Genomic DNA, 16,708 nt, shown 5'->3' with positions numbered 1-16,708 from the left:
TGTTATCCTTTTGCAGTATTCGTTTCACAGCATGCTACTGGCTAAGTTCTGTGAAGTTTTTAAATAGGCCAAAGCGTCAAGTTGTCATGAAGCATTTACCACTGCACCAGAACAATACTTATGCAACTTTCTTTATGAATATTGTTGATTTGTAAGCAAATGTTATTCTTGTTATGTAAGGTAAATGTGTACGTATATGTTGATTGCCATGTGTTGTAGTAGTCCAGTCAGATTTTGGTTATATAGAACCAAGACATTTATTATGTTCACATTTGTTTATTTCTCAGAAACCTGAAAAAGAAGAAAAAGAAAAAATGAAGAAAACAGCAACAAAAAAAACAAAAATCAAAGAAGCAAAGACGGTCTTGAAGAAAAATTTTAAAGTGAATACAAAAGTCACTTTTGATGAAGAGGGAGAGGTGAGTTTCAGGTCAACACATAGACAAGTAGATTATTTTTGTGACTCATTTCCCTATGACAATTAAACTTTAATAGTCTGACATTTTATGTCAAATATATTTTCAGAACTTAACCAATAGGTTTAAGTAAAAAAAAAAAAAAAAAATTGAAGTGCATGATTAGTGAGATATGAGACAGGAAGCAGTCACAAAGATTTGCTTTGAGTCGTGTTACACACACTGATCACTTGGCAGTATGGACCTTGTAGGAAAGTTTATCATCTCAAATTCTAGCTAGATGAAGATGATCATTTCGCAAAAGTTATAGGAAATTCTAGCATACGTCTCCTCTTCACCTCCCCCCAGATGGCCATGGGTTTCAGGTTATATCCTTTAGAGAACAACCGTTCAAATTTCTAAAATTATTAACTGCAGCCTGGCTACTCTGTTTAATCTCAAGTTAATATTCATTGTTTTCATAAGTTTATCTAAAAATCATGGAATAGTATCAAAGCTTAGCTATAAAATAGTTTTTGAATGCTTGTTAATTAAATCTATATTTAGGTATGGAGTATTTGTGCCAAACTTATTGAAATGAAACTAGTTGTCCTAAAATGTTTGTCACAAATAATTAACTTGAATTAAATAGACAGTAATGTTGCAACAAATCATATGATTTAAATATTTATGGCATGTGAAACAGGCACATAAGTATAATTATTGTATTATAATTTTGAGGTATAGTTAGTTTGTACAGTAACCACTAATTTATTCATACTGTGACTGAGCTTCACAAATGGCATTTGTCCTCTTCCATTTTATCGCATTGCTGTCATCCAAGCTTCCCAATGTCACCCTCAAGGTCTAAAGGCCATAAACTCTGGCCAGTTTTCCACTATTGCTGTAAATTTGTCTGTATCGATTAAATGAGACATTTTCTGCAGTGTAACATACATCACTTCCTGTTTCCTGTGGTGCCACCAATCCAATTATATTGTAGGAATTGACGAATTCCTAACCAATAACTGAGGTCGACTCAGGAGATCAATCAAACAGGTCTTTAATGTAAGACTAAACGAGTTCAAACAGTTTGTTGAGATCGATACAGGAGAACCACGAAAACAGGTCTTAACAAGATGGAGATTCCACAAGGACTGCCCGGACAGTCACGTGGTTTGCGACGTGACGTCACCGCGTTTGCCCGCGCTCTTAAAGGGGCCACGCCCCGTACATACAAACACTATATACAAAACACAGTAATGTCTAACACAATGGTACAGGCTTAGGCTGGTGTTAGAACATTGTTAAAGGGAATTATATACAGTTGCCCAGAGTCATTCAGTGGCTCCGCCACAATATAGTAATAAACTGACTATCACTGCAACAGCTAATTTACAAATATTCATTGACGTCCTTTTTTAAGCAAGTTGTGTTTTATGTGTTTAAAAATAATACCCTCCACAGGTATTCTGTTCTCAAGCTATATTTTACTGAAATAAGCTTAAATATTTTGTGTAATTCTGTCTTTGGTGATGTATCATCAAGTGCTGCTTCAGTGGTGTGAATAGGGAATGCTGTTCCCAGTTCATCATTCCTTTCTAGGTGTCACTGAGTGGAACATGGAAGTTATTCACAAAATGTTTTATTTCTTGGCTGTTTCTACAGCGCAATTTTAAAGACTCAAACACAAAAGATTACTAAGATTACTAATGCTTGTAATCAGTATCTCCTACTACACCATTTAGGAATGGGGCAATGCAGGTGAACACTCTTCGTCATTAAAGGATAAATGCTGATGTTTCAAATGCTCTTTAACTAAACACTTGCTCTTAATGCTCTTAAACACTTCATTTCAAAATTGAAAAATCTTATAATTCCAATTACTTCTCCATCACCTTATTTGCGTGCTTCTAGACATCCACCCTTCGCAAATTTCAAAACTCCTCCACCTGCAACCTGTCCTGCATTAAGCGCTGTTCACCTATTGCCCTCTGCCCCCCCTTGCTAATCTATAATGATTCTCTGTACCCCAGCTCATTAAATTCAAAATTTTTGTTATCGACTTATCGCTCCATGGGCTCACGTTCGTCCTTCCTCTACAACCTTCTCCAGATTTACGTCCACTCCAGTCCTCTGACTCTGGCCTTCTGTACATCATCATTAGTAGCAGAGCCTTTAGCTGTCTTGGCCCTACTCTCTGGACACCCTACGTAAACCCTGCAACTTTATACTTCTCTCCCCATCTTTTAAAGCCTTCTGAAAAACCACCTCTTCATCCAAGTCCTCGGACACTTCTCAACTCCCCAAAAAAGGCTCAGTGCTTGTTCCTCTCTTCTTCTGTAAAGCATGTTGGAGCATTTTTCTATGTTAAAGGCATTATATAAATGCAAGGTTTTGTTTCAGTTAGCTGTGTGAGTCCTCATGGGTAGGGCATTCTTCCTCAGTGAGGAAAAAATGATACAGGTTAACTTGTTCTGCCTGAATCTTCTCTTGTGATGGATTTTCACCTAAGAATATTGAGCACATTCATTCCATTCCATTACATAACCCTGTGAACTAGCTTTTAGTGATCTATGCATATGGACACCCAAATACCTTTGATCCTCTAGAGCTCCTAGTCACTCACCATTAAGAAAATATTCCTGTTTGTTTTTCTCTGATCCAAAGTGGATGACCTCTCGCTTCCCCACATTGAACTCCATCTGCCAAAGTTTAAGTCTGTCTGTGTCCCTTTGTAACTTCCTGCTCCCATCTACACAACTTACTGTTCCTCCTAACTTAGTGTAATCTGCAAACTTGGCTATACAACTCTATTCCTTTATCTAAGTCATTGATATATATGGTGAAAAGCTGAGACCCCAGTACAGATCCCTGGGGAACACCACTTGTCACATCTCGCCAATCAGTTAACGTTCCCGTTATCCCAACTGTCTGTATCCTACCTCCCAACCAATTACCAATGCATGTCACAAGGTTACCGCCAATTCCGTATTAGGTAAATATCAACTTGTTCCAGTATATTCGCACCATTGACTGCATGGAACATTACAGGGACATCACTCTACTGCAATAAGTTCACTACAAACATTGCATCTATAAAAACAAGCCACACACGTAGGACAATCACAAAATTAATGAGGAATTGTACTAATGTATCTGTCCTAAACAAACCTATCTGCATCAAGACTCTTAATTAACAAACCAAATTGAAGGCCTAAGACAGATGCTACCAAGAAGCAGAATGAGAGAGAGGACAAACTCCTGGGAAGCCCTCTGTTATGGAAAAAGAGTCTAGAGGATGAACCAATAACTAAAACAAAAATGAGAGGAAACTAGATAGCTAATGTTGGTCGCAGACCATATACTGGTAACTTGTTTATAAGTGCTTGATGCCAAACCCTGTCGAAGGCTTTGGAGGTGTCTGAGGTAATGAGAGATAATTCATTAAAATATTCATGAGCAGAGTTCCGAGATTGCATAACATAGGTAGCAAGATCATCAGTGGAATCTTCGATCTGGTCCTGTGTAATGAGACAAGATTAATAAAAAATGTCCTAGTAAAGGATCCCCTTGGAATAAGTGACCATAATATGGTTGAATTCCAAATTCAGTTTGAGGATGAGAGAGTTGGATCTCAAACCAGCGTACTGAGCTTAAATAAAGGAGACTATGAAGGTATGAGAGTAGAATTGACTAAAGTGGACTGGGAAAACAGATTAAAGTGTAAGATGGTACAAGAGCAGTGGTCTACATTCAAGGAGATATTTCACACCTTTCAAGATAAATATATTCCACTGAGGAAAAAGGGGAATAAAAGAAAAGACAGCCATCCGTGGCTTAGTAAAGTAATAAAGGATAGTATCCGACTGAAAACAAGGGCATATAAAGTAGCCAAATCTAGTGGGAGGATAGAAGATTGGGAAGCATTTAAAAGCCAGCAAACAATAACTAAAAGATTAATTAAGAAAGGGAAGATAGATTATGAAAGTAAACTAGCAAAAAATATAAAAACAGATAGCAAGAGTTTCTACAGCTATATAAAAAGAAAAAGGGTGGCTAAAGTGAACGTTGGTCCCTTAGAGGATGGGACCGGGAAACTAGTGGTGGGGAACATGGAGATGGCAAAGACGCTGAACAAATATTTTGTATCAGTCTTTACAGTAGAGGACACTAAAAATATCCCAACACTGGACAAACAGGGGGCAATGGGGGGGGGGGGGGGGGGAGGAGCTAAACACGATTAAAATCACTAAGGAGATGGTACTCAGTAAAATAATGGGACTTAAGGCGGATAAATCCCCCGGACCTGATGGCCTACATCCTAGGGTCTTGAGAGAAGTGGCGGTAGGGATTGTGGATGCATTGGTGATTATTTTCCAGAACTCCCTGGACTCAGGAAAGGTCCTGGCAGATTGGAAAACTGCTAATGTAACACCCTTATTTAAGAAGGGAAGTAGACAAAAAGCTGGAAACTATAGACCAGTTAGCCTAACATCTGTGGTTGGCAAAATGTTGGAGTCCATTATTAAGGAAACAGTAACAGAGCATTTGGATAAACATAATTTAATAGAACAGAGTCAGCATAGTTTTATGAAGGGGAAGTCATGTTTGACAAATTTGCTCGAATTCTTTGAGGATGTAACATACAGGGTGGATAAAGGGGAACCAGTGGATGTAGTGTATTTGGACTTCCAAAAGGCATTTGACAAGGTTCCACACAAAAGATTACTGATCAAGATAAGAAATCATGGGATTGGGGGTAATATACTGGCATGGGTGGAAGATTGGCTATCTAACAGAAAACAAAGAGTTGGGATAAATGGTTCGTTCTCGGGCTGGCATTCAGTAACTAGTGGTGTTCCCCAGGGGTCAGTGCTGGGAGCCCAACTCTTTACAATCTATATTAACGATTTGGAGGATGGGACCGAGTGCAACATATCCAAGTTTGCTGACGATACAAAGATGGGAGGGAAAGCAGTGAGTGAGGAGGACATAAAAAACCTGCAAAAGGACATAGACAGGCTAAGTGAGTGGGCAGAGATTTGGCAGATGCAATATAATGTTGGAAGTTGTGAGGTTATGCACTTTGGCAGAAAAAATCAAAGAGCAAGTTATTATCTAAATGGAGAGAAACTGCAAAGTGCTACAGTACAAAGGGATCTGGGGGTCCTGGTGCATGAAACACAAAAAGTTAGTATGCAGGTGCAGCAGGTGATCAGGAAGGCCAATGGAATCTTGGCTTTTATTGCGAGGGGGATGGAGTATAAAAACAGGGAAGTCTTGCTGCAGTTATACAGGGTATTGGTGAGGCCACACCTGGAATACTGCGTGCAGTTTTGGTTTCCATATTTAAGAAAAGATATACTTGCTCTCAAGGCGGTTCAGAGAAGGTTCACTCGGTTGATTCCGGAGATGAGGGGGTTGACGTATGAGGAAAGGTTGAGTAGGTTGGGACTCTACTCATTGGAGTTCAGAAGAATGAGAGGCGATCTTATCGAAACATATAAGATTGTGAGGGGGCTTGATCGGGTGGATGCGGTGAGGATGTTTCCACTGATGGGCGAGACTAGAACTAGGGGGCATAAGCTAAGAATAAGGGGCTGCCCTTTCAAAACTGAGATGAGGAGAAACTTCTTCACTGAGGGTAGTAAATCTATGGAATTTGCTACCCCAGAGAGCTGTGGAAGCTGCAACATTAAATAAATTTAAAATGGAGATAGACAGTTTCCTAGCAGATAAGGGAATTAGGGGTTATGGGGAGAGGGCAGGGAAGTGGACGTGAGTCTAGATTCGGATCAGCCATGATCCTATTGAATGGCGGAGCAGGCCCGAGAGGCCGTATGGCCTACTCCTGCTTCTTATGTTCTTATACCGAAGACCATGCTAGTGATCATAGATTTGATGAATAAATTGACAGTTAACAGCAGCTTTTATAACTTGAGAAAATGCTGATAGACCAGTAAATAGATTTGTAGCTAGACCATTAAGATAAATCACTTTGGGTATAGGAAAATTTTCACGGAAAAGGGAAGATGGATGGACTACAAGTAAAAAATGAAGAGGTTTCATAGAACACATGATGGGGGGGGGGTGGGGGGGAACATTTGGTGACGTCCCCTTTGGGTGAATGGGACTTGCTGCGTGTTAGGATACGAGCAGCAGAGTTTTGGATGAGCTCAAGTTCGTTGAAGGTGGAAGATGGGAGGCTGGCCAGGAGAACATTGGAATATTCGAGTCCAGCAAATAACACACAAATGTAATGTTATGCGACCAACACCGAATACGCTCTCATTTTCTAAATTCATTTATGTATTGCCCCTCCCTAGTTGCCCTTGAGAGGGTGGTTGTGAGCTTCGAACTGCTGCAGCCTGGCGTGGGGAGGAGAGGGGGAGGAGGCGGGGAAGGAGAGGAAGAACGTGGTACAGGTATAAAGGGGATGGGGGTGGAAGAATATGATCTATCTTTCCATCTGCAAATAATCACTCCGATATAAAATCTGTGTTTCTGTTTTATGGGAATTTCTTAAATACAAGTAATGCTCAATTTCCCCACTGATTTAAAAAAAAAAAAAAAAAAAATCTTAATTTCTGCCCATCCTGTTGCTCTAACTGTGGGCAAAAACCAATTCAGACAACCTGAAGCTTGGATTAGAATTTGAATTTAGACCACTAACCTGGGTCCAAAGCTGAATTAAAGATGCTGGATAGTCAGTATGTAGTTTTCGAGTAGAAGTTACATGAAGAATGTTCATGATTTTTAAATGTTTAGTATGATGACGTCCACCAATAAATTGTTTTGCTAAGTTGTTCAGAAGAAAACAGTTGGAGGATTTGTCAAATATCAGCCAATACCAGTCTGTTGTTTGTACCATTAACACTTTGCTATTCTTCCTATCCTGAAGATGGTTCAGCAGTGGCCACCAGTGCAGAAAAGCAAACTGGACGATGACCAGGATGATGACACAGGAGGAATAAATATGGAGAAAGCAAAAGAGAGGCTACGTGAAGAGGACAAATATGACAAGGAAGCTTATAGAAAAAAGATAAAAGAAAAACATAAGGTAAGTGGTATCCTGTAATTTGAAGAATGGAGCCAAAGTGGAAATATTTAAAATCGTTCACTTAAAAAAAAAAAAACTAACTTCTTTGAAGATTTTTGTTTTGGCTATATATCACTTCTCAAGAAGGTTGAAAAAGAATTGGGTTTTTGACCAGGACTTCTGGTTCCCTGATGAATATCTATATTAAAAGTCTTGAATATAATGTTCACTTTACGTAAGAAATATATTTTTTATACTCGCTTCCGAGTCGTTTAGCTCCCTGTTTGCAAGTGAAAAGTAGCTGATACTGTTCTCCACAGTGCTATCTGCCAGAGTCCTATGAAGATCAGGCATCTTGACCAACAACAACAACTATATAGCGCCTTTAACGTAGTAAAATGTCCCAAGGCGCTGCACAGGAGTATTTATAAAAAAAATTAAAAAAAATTGACACCGAGCCACATAAGGATAAATTCGGGCAGGTGACCAAAAGCTTGGTCGAAGAGGTAGGTTTTAAGGAGAGTCTTAAAGGAGGAAGGAGAGGTAGCGAAGCGGACAGGTGTTTAGGCAGGGAATCCCAGCGCTTAGGGCCAAGGCAACAGAAGGCATGGCCACCAGAGGTTGAGCGATTTATAATCAGGGATCCTCAAGAAGGCAGAATTAGAGGAGCGCAGATATCTCAGAGGGTGGGGGTTGTGGGGCTGAAGGAGATTGGAGGTAGTAAGGGGCGAGGCCATGGAGCGATTTGAAAACAAGGAAGGATGAGAATTTTGAAACTGAGGCGCTGCTTAACCGGGAGCCAATGTAGGTCAGCGAGCACAGGGGAGATGGGTGCGAGTTAGGACATGGGCAGCCGAGATTTGGATGACCTCAAGTTTACGTAGGGTGGAATGTGGGAGGCCAGCCAGGAGTGCGTTGGAATAGTCAAGTCTAGAGGTAACAAAGGCATGGATGAGGGTTTCAGCAGCGGATGAGGTGAGGCAAGGGCGGAGGTGGAAGTAGGCGGTCTTAGTTATGCCACGGATATGTGGTCAGCTCATTTCAGGATCAAATATGACACCAAGGTTGCGAACAGTGTGGTTCAGCCTCAGACGGATGGAGTCAGTGGTTAAGGAACGGAGTTTGTGGCGGGGACCGAAATCAATGGCTTCGATCTTCCCAATATTTAATTGGAGAAAATGTTTGCTCATCCAGAACTGTATGTCGGACAAGCTGTCTGACAATTTAGAGACCGTGGAGGGTTCGCGAGAAGAGGTAGTGAGGTAAAGCTGAGTGTCTCCAGCATACATGTGGAAACTGACGCTGTGTTTTCGAATGATGTCGCCAAGGGGCATCATGTAGATGAGAAATAGGAGGGGGCCAAGGATAGATCCTTGGGGGACACCAGAGGTAACTATGCGGGAGCGGGAAGAGAAGCCGTTGCAGATGATTCTCTGGTTACGATTAGATAGATAAGAATGGAATGCAGTCCCACCCAGCTGGATGACGGTGGACAGGCGTTGGAGAAGGATGGAGTGGTCAACCGTGTCAGAGGCTGCAGACAAGTCAAGAGGGACGAGGAGGGATAGTTTACCTTTGTCACAGTCACAAAGGATGTCATTTGTGACTTTGATGAGAGCCGTTTCGGTACTGTGGCAAGGGTGGAAACCTGATTGGAGGGATTCAAACATTGAATTGTGGGAAAGATGGGCACGAATTTGGGAGGCGACTCCCTTCTGCCTTTCCCACTCCCGCATGCCGGTCTCGTTCTTCTCCTCCCCCTTTCGCCAACTTGCCAGTCGAGTTTTCCCTTTCCTTTCACACCAATCCCCACTCTGGATCTGTACCTAGTTCTTCATACATTCTGTAAAGAAAGGATTAGGGTTTGTTTTAGGAACATAAGAAGTCGGAGCAGAAGCAGGTCATACGGCCCTTCGAGCCTGCTCCACCATTCAATAAGATCATGGCTGATCTTCGACCTCAACTCCACTTTCCCGCCTGATCCCCACATCCCTTGATTCCTTTAGAGACCAAAAATCTATCTATCTCAGCCTTGAATATACTCAACGACTGAGCATCCACAGCCCTTTGGGGTAGAGAATTCCAAAGATTCACAACCCTCTGAGTGAAGAAATTTCTCCTCGTCTCAGTCCTAAATGGCCGACCCCTTGTCCTGAGACTATGCCCCCTGGTTCTAGACTCTCCAACCAGGGGAAACAATCCCTCAGCATCTAACCTGTCGAGCCCTTATATGTTTCGATGAGATCACCTCCCATTCTTCTAAACCCCAGAGAGTATGGCCCATTCTGCTCAATCTCTCCTCATAGGACAACCCTCCCATCCCAGGGATTAATCTAGTGAAGTTAAATCAATCTAGTGATTTTTTTTTTTATCATCTCTGAGCAGATGGAAAATTAAAGGATGAGTACTGTGGATGATGATGGACATTTGCAGCTTTAGTATAACACTTACAATGTCTAACTGATTAAAAAAAGACAGCTTCAAGATTTTGTGTGGATTAATTTCTTGTTTGCTTGAAAAGATGAGGGTTGATAACATTTCTCCCTGACTCCCTGTTGTGTTACAAATCAGTAGTTACGATATCCTTGCTTCACACCTCCTCCCACCAAAAAATGCATCTTCAGTTACCACCAGCCGTAGTAAGTTTAGCCCATGCTGAAACTACGATCTTAACAGATTGTGTTACTTAAGCCTGAAAAACAATTCCTCCATTGAATTGGAAATCTGAAAAGCGACATCAAGAAATCCAGAATATGCGTGAACTATTTTGCAATTGTGTTGCATTTGATTTTCTTCAGGCACCTTTGTGAGTTTCTATGCCTCACTGTACACCTCAGAGTCCCAAGTCACGCTGTGAGGAAACAGATGGTTGCCTAGTTGGCCTCTCCTTCCTTCCACAGTTCAGGGGAAATCCAGTTACTGGACATCTGAATTCAAACTGATGACCCGCAGACAATCAGAGTGATGGTTTCTGGGAAACCCCCGGGCCGCCCAGCTGAATTCTACACAGCTGTACTACATAAACTTTCTTTTATTAGGTTGTTACAGAGTGAGGGGTTTCAGTTACAAAGAGAGGCTTTAGAAGTTGAGGCTTTTTTACTAGAGCTGAAAAAGCGAAGATGACGACCTGGGTTGTGATGAGGTAAATGGTGATGGATTATTTTTGTTGTCGGGACAGCAACAAGGTGGCATAAATTTAAGATGGTCAAACAAATAGAATTTAATAGCAAAATACTGCGGATGCTGGAAATCTGAAATAACAACAGAAAATGCTGGAAATACTCAGCAGGCCAGGCAGCATCCGTGGAGAGAGAAACAGAGTTAACGTTTCAGGTCTGGGACCCTTCATCAGAACTGGAAAAAGCTGGAAATGTAACATATTAAGCAGGTGCAGAGACGAGGGGGTGGGGGGTTTAGGAGGGGAGGAAGGAATTGAAAGAACATACTGTGAAAATGTTGCAAATGGGAATGGCAAAATCATACAGCATGAAAAATGGGGGCAGGGATTATTATCTGAAATTGTTGAACTCGATATTGAGTCCAGAAGGCTGTAAAGTGCCTAATCGAAAGATGAGGTCCTGCTTAATACCTGTTACATTTCCAGCTTTTTTCAGTTCTGATGAAGGGTCCCAGACCTGAAACGTTAACTCTGTTTCTCTCTCCATGGATGCTGCCTGGCCTGCTGAGTATTTCCAGCATTTTCTGTTGTTTTAAATAGAATTTAAGTTGAGGCTCGTAAAATTTCCTTACATAGAGGGTGGTTAGATCAAACTGTTGTTGAATCAGAGTCCATAAATTCTTTAAAAAGAAAATCAGTTGCTTGAAAAGAGGAATACTAAAGAATATAGGGGAGAGCTGGAGACTGGATTTTGCTTGATGGTTCATCTGCCAATGAATACAACTGCTTGTATTCTCACTCCAAAGAGGAACTAGATGGACCGGCTCCTCTCTTTTTGCCTGTGCTATGGACTCATTGGCAATGACCTTGAGGATGCAATCAGACAACAACAGACTGCAAGCTGGGACGAACCAAAAGTGTTGCTGTAAATGGGACATATTACTATTTATGGCTAATCCGTCACTTCAATACCTTTCAAGTTCTCAATCATTAAGGACAATCATTGAGCAGGTTCTCGTGTTGCAAGCTCAACTTTTACAAAATGAAGAGCATACAGGACAGACCAGTAATTCAAAAGGGTTGACAAAACTCCTATTTCAATGATGGGATTTCTCTGATGAAAGGTCAACGACCTGAAAGGTTAACTTTGGTTTTTCTCTCCACAGATGCTGCCTGACCTGCTGAGTATTTCCAGTATTTTCTGTTTTTATTTGATTTTCAGCATCCACAGTATTTTGCTTTTGCAATAGGATTTCTCAATCCATTTCTGCTTGACAGTGAATGTTGACCATTTTTGTTCAAAGGTACCACAGAGCCAACACTTCAACTGTAATATTATATCAAAATGTTAATGTAAGTCTTTGATTCTAACTTAGAAGAACATCATTAATTCCCCACTCAATTGTAAAAGTGAAGATTGAAATTTGAAAGTTTTCAAGGAATTGCAATTTTGTACTATTGAGTTATTTTCAAAGGAGCTGTGAAACCAAGGCTGCCTTAGCATCCCTTTATAGACCCTGGCCTCCACAGGCTTAAAACCCACATAAAGGCATCGACTCATAGTTTTCAGCCAAATCTAATAAGGGACGAAATACCGCATTAGGTACTTGTTAAATTACATTCGTGCAAGGCTTTCAAATGCTTCAAAAATATGTTTGTAGGCAAAATGTGATGAATTACTTCCTGATTCATATTTTGGCCTTCTATTTTGAAATAGGGATCCGTGAGTGATTATTTAAAAGAAATCTAAACTTGCACCATTTATAGTAATGATCTATTTAGTTGCCACCATGAAAAAATTATAAAGATTTTATTTTAAAGCTTATTCTAAACAAAACTTATGAAATGCAGCTGTCCTAACTGTGTAACCCATGCAACCTATGTATTGGATTGCATTAAGATGAGAGAATCAGATTCTACCTTAGTGTTTTGTTACATACAAGAACAATGGGGGTGAGTGGATGCATTGGGCATATACGGTGCACAGTCATTTCAGACAATGGTGGATCTGTTGATGCAGTTTGTAATGTATACAACATTGAAGGGACTACTTTGTTTTGCGGATGTACATCCTTAGTTGCGAGCGTATATAACAGACGCGTATCGATTTGTATAGTCAGTGCCGAAGTTCCAGTTAACCAGTAAAGATCACTTGAAGTTACTCTCAGTCTCTGCTGCTTTATTATTTTATGTAGTTGTGTATAGCGGTACAAACACAACAAATTGGCGATGAGATTTATGAACCTACGTCTTCCTATTCTGGCATCGCATCCAGAGGACACCGAAATTTGGAAGAAAGGAGCGAGAAGGTAGAGAAAACAGTACACTTGCTAAGCTAGGCAGGGGATACGTAAGTCAAGTGAAAAGTGCACAGGACTTGCATGACGCTAGCTAACTAGTAAAGAAAGAAAAACGGGTTTGGAAAAAAAAAATGGCGATGATTGGCACGATTGCAGCATTGAAGACTGGGCAACTTACATTGAAAGAGTGGAGTTGTACTGTGAGGCTAACGGAGTGGAGGTAGAAAAGAAAGCCACTGTTTTGCTGAGTGTTATGGGCGCAAAGACATATGGGCTGCTACGTAGTTTACTAAGCCCTGAAAAGCCAGCAAACAAAACATTCAAACAAGTAGTGGACACGTTCCAAGACCATTTAAGCCCCAAACCACTGCTCATAGCTGAAAGATTTAAATTCCATAAACGGAACCAGAGCAAAAATGAAAGCATTTCTGAATATTTGGCAAAGTTGCGCAAATTATCAGAACATTGCCAATTTGGAGTGGGCTTATCAGACGCATTGAGGGACAGATTTGTGTGTGGCATGCAAAATGAAAGCACACAAAAGAAGCTCCTGTCTGAAAAAGACCTCACATTGGAGAAGGCTCTGAGTATTGCAATATCAATGGAAGCAGCAGCACGTGGTGCTTTAGAAATTCAACAAAAATCCCTGGAATATTCAACTAATAAAATGTCACTGAAACAAGAAAAGAAGTGCTATCGCTGTGGCAAAATGTCACATGACCACAATGACTCTTGGTTTAAAGACAAAGACTGCAGACGAGGGCACATTGAAAGAGTCTGCAAAGCAAATAAGAAGCCGAAAACTGATACAATACAGAGTAACAAAAAGGTACATCAAGTGACTGAAAACAAGAAACCTTTCAAAGATAGATACAAGAAGGTACACTACGTGACTGGAGACAGTTCAGATAAAGAAAAAAGTGACACAGACTCAGAGGAAGAGGATCTGGCTTGTCTAAAACGACACAGTGTGAAAGAAACAGAGGATCACAGAATAATATGGATTACTCCGGAAGTGGCAGGAGTTAGGCTGAAAATGGAGTTGGACACAGGCTCAGCTTTAACAGTGATCTCTGTACATGACTACAAATGACTGTTTTCACACATACCGCTAAGGCCAACTAAAGTACTGTTAAAGACATACACAGGACAAAGAGTGTGCCCCAAAGGTAAAATAAAAGTGACAGTGACATACAGAGAAAAAAAAATACCGCAATTGAACCTCTACGTAGTGGAAAATGGAGGACCACCATTGCTGGGACGCGAATGGCTCAAGAAAATACAGTTGGATTGGCACACCATCCAAGCACTGTTTGTGTCAGCAAAGGAGGACAGCAACGCCACTCCTGAGAGACTGTCACAAATACTCTCTGACTCTCAGGAAGTGTTCAAGAAGGGAATAGGAACACTTAAGGGCATGAAAGCAAAAATTAAGATTGAGGAGAACGCAAATCCAAAGTTCCACAAGGCCAGACCAGTGCCTTATGCAATTCGCCCTTCAGTAGAAGCAGAGCTGGAGAATTTGGGGCAGTTAGGGGTCCTGTCCAAGGTGGATTGGAGTGAATGGGCCACACCTATAGTTCCAGTGATGAAGAAAACCTCCAGCACAAAACCAGGAAAGCCAAGAAAAGTGCGCATCTGTGGAGACTTTAAAGTGACTGTTAACCCAGTCCTCCACACAGTACAGTACCCATTGCCTCGCATTGAGGACATCTTTGCTTCCCTGTTGAGAGGGGAACGCTTCACAAAGATTGACTTGGCCCAGGCCTATCTCCAAATGGAAATTGATGATGCATCAAAGAAGTACCTGACAATAAATACGCACAAAGGCCTTTACCAGTACAATCGGCTGGTATTTGGAATAGCATCAGCTCCTGCAATCTGGCAAAGGGCAATGGACCAAGTCCTGCAGGGGATCCCAGGTACTCAGTGTTATCTTGATGACATCATCATTACAACGACCACCTTTCTAACCTCGAACAGGTGCTCATCAGGTTACGGGAGTATGGGCTCCGAGCGAACCGAGACAAGTGTGAGTTTTTCAAAAAGGAAATCTCATACTGTGGACATGTGATTGACAAGGACGGTTTACACAAGTCTCCAGACAAGATTGAAGCTGTGATTAATGCACCAACACCTGAAAATGTGTCTCAGTTGAGATCATATCTTGGACTGGTGAACTACTATCACAAGTTCTTGCCCAACCTATCCACAGTGTTACATCCACTAAATGCACTGCTACAGACAGGGTCACAATGGAAGTGGAGTGACAGCTGTGAAGAGGCTTTTCAAGAGAGTAAAAGACTCATTACTTCAGAAGAGGTGCTAGCTCACTTTGACCCATCCTTACCTATTCGACTGGCATGTGATGCTTCACCCTATGGCATTGGTGCCGTGTTGTCACATAAGTTCCCAGACGGCTCAGAAATACCAATAGCCTTTGCCTCAAGATCATTGATTACAGCTGAACGCAATTATGCACAGATTGACCGAGAGGCCCTCAGCCTTGTGTGGGGAGTCAAGAAATTCAACCACGACTTGTATGGTCAACAGTTTACACTGTTAACTGACCACCAGCCTCTCGTTTCAATCTTCAACCCAAGGAAGGGCGTTCCAGTGATGACTGCACAACGGCTGCAGCGATGGTCACTCTTCCTAGGGGCTCACCTGTATGACATTGAATACAAGGGGACCAAGCAACATGGCAACGCCGATGGTTTGTCACGTTTACCACTGCCGACCTCAGAGAACTACAACAGTTGACTCAGCAGAGGTATTTCACACAACAATAGTTGAGCAGCTACCAGTAACAAACTCCCTCATTGATAGAGAAACACGCAATGACCCTACATTGTCAAAAGTTTATGACATCACTGTGAAGGGATGGCCAGCGCATGGTGACTCATTGTTTCCAGCATTCTCAGCTAGGAGGGAGCAGTTATCAAGTGTGTCGGGGAACACTGATGTGCGGCTCACGAGTTGTGATTCCTCCCAAGCTTCGTAACCGAGTGCTAGATGAACTGCATGAAGGCCACTTAGGTACGGTAAAGATGAAAAGCCTTGCCCGTGGTTACGTGTGGTGGCCGGGAATTGACAAACAGATCGAGGACCTGACAAAGAGCTGCTCAGGATGTCAAAAGGTCCAGAACGCACCACCACAAGCCCCTCTCCATCCATGGGAATGGCCCTCATCACCATGGCAATGTGTGCACATCGACTTTGCTGGACCGTTCATGGACTCCATGTTCTTGATTGCAGTCGATGCACATTCCAAATGGCCCGAGGTCATTCAAATGAAATTAACCACATCTGAAAAGACCATTTCAGTTCTGAGGACCATGTTCGCTAGAAATGGCCTACCAGAACAAATCTGCACAGACAATGGACGACAATTTGTCTCTGACGAATTCCAAGGTTTCATGAGGAAAAATGGGATCAAGCACTACACATCTGCCCCGTACCATCCAGCTACAAATGGCTTGGCAGAAAGATTCGTACAGAATTTCAAGAAGGCCATCAAAGCAATGTACAGCGAGAATCTACCACTGCAACACAAGATAGACAATTTCCTCTTTGCTTATCGGAACACAGTACACGCAGCCACTAATCAGACTCCAGCGATGATGTTTCTGAACAGGAACCTGAGATCTTGCATGGACCTTCTTAAACTGAATGTACGTCGTGATGTAGAGAACAAACAGTTCAAACATTTGAATGCTAAGCCAACAAGAAGCTTCAGTGTGGGACAGTCAGTTCTTGCTCGTGATTTCCGGATGGAAAAATGGCAACCAGGGACAATATCCACAAGAGAGGGACCACTGATGTATACAGTGGATGTGGGAGAGAACGTTTT

The 16,708-nt window shown here is 41.7% G+C and overlaps 1 protein-coding gene across 1 annotated transcript in view; it reads left to right on the top strand.

The window, feature by feature from the left end:
• The first annotated feature begins 249 nt into the window (after nt 1-249).
• LOC147118807 (putative ATP-dependent RNA helicase DDX10) overlaps nt 250-16,708 on the top strand; it is a 40,482-nt gene continuing 24,023 nt past the window's right edge. The window contains exons 1-2 of the mRNA XM_085984619.1: nt 250-419; nt 7,300-7,458. Coding sequence (XP_085840745.1) covers nt 315-419; nt 7,300-7,458 — 264 coding nt within the window. The 5' untranslated portion in view covers nt 250-314. The remainder of the gene's footprint in view (nt 420-7,299; nt 7,459-16,708) is intronic.

Source organism: Somniosus microcephalus, chromosome 4 (assembly GCF_052327205.1).
Source record: "Somniosus microcephalus isolate GS21.2 chromosome 4, FLI_Smic_1.0, whole genome shotgun sequence".
NCBI classification, from domain to species: domain Eukaryota; kingdom Metazoa; phylum Chordata; class Chondrichthyes; order Squaliformes; family Somniosidae; genus Somniosus; species Somniosus microcephalus.
Note: the sequence above shows the minus strand (reverse complement) of the source record. Positions and strands in the feature narration are given on the sequence as shown.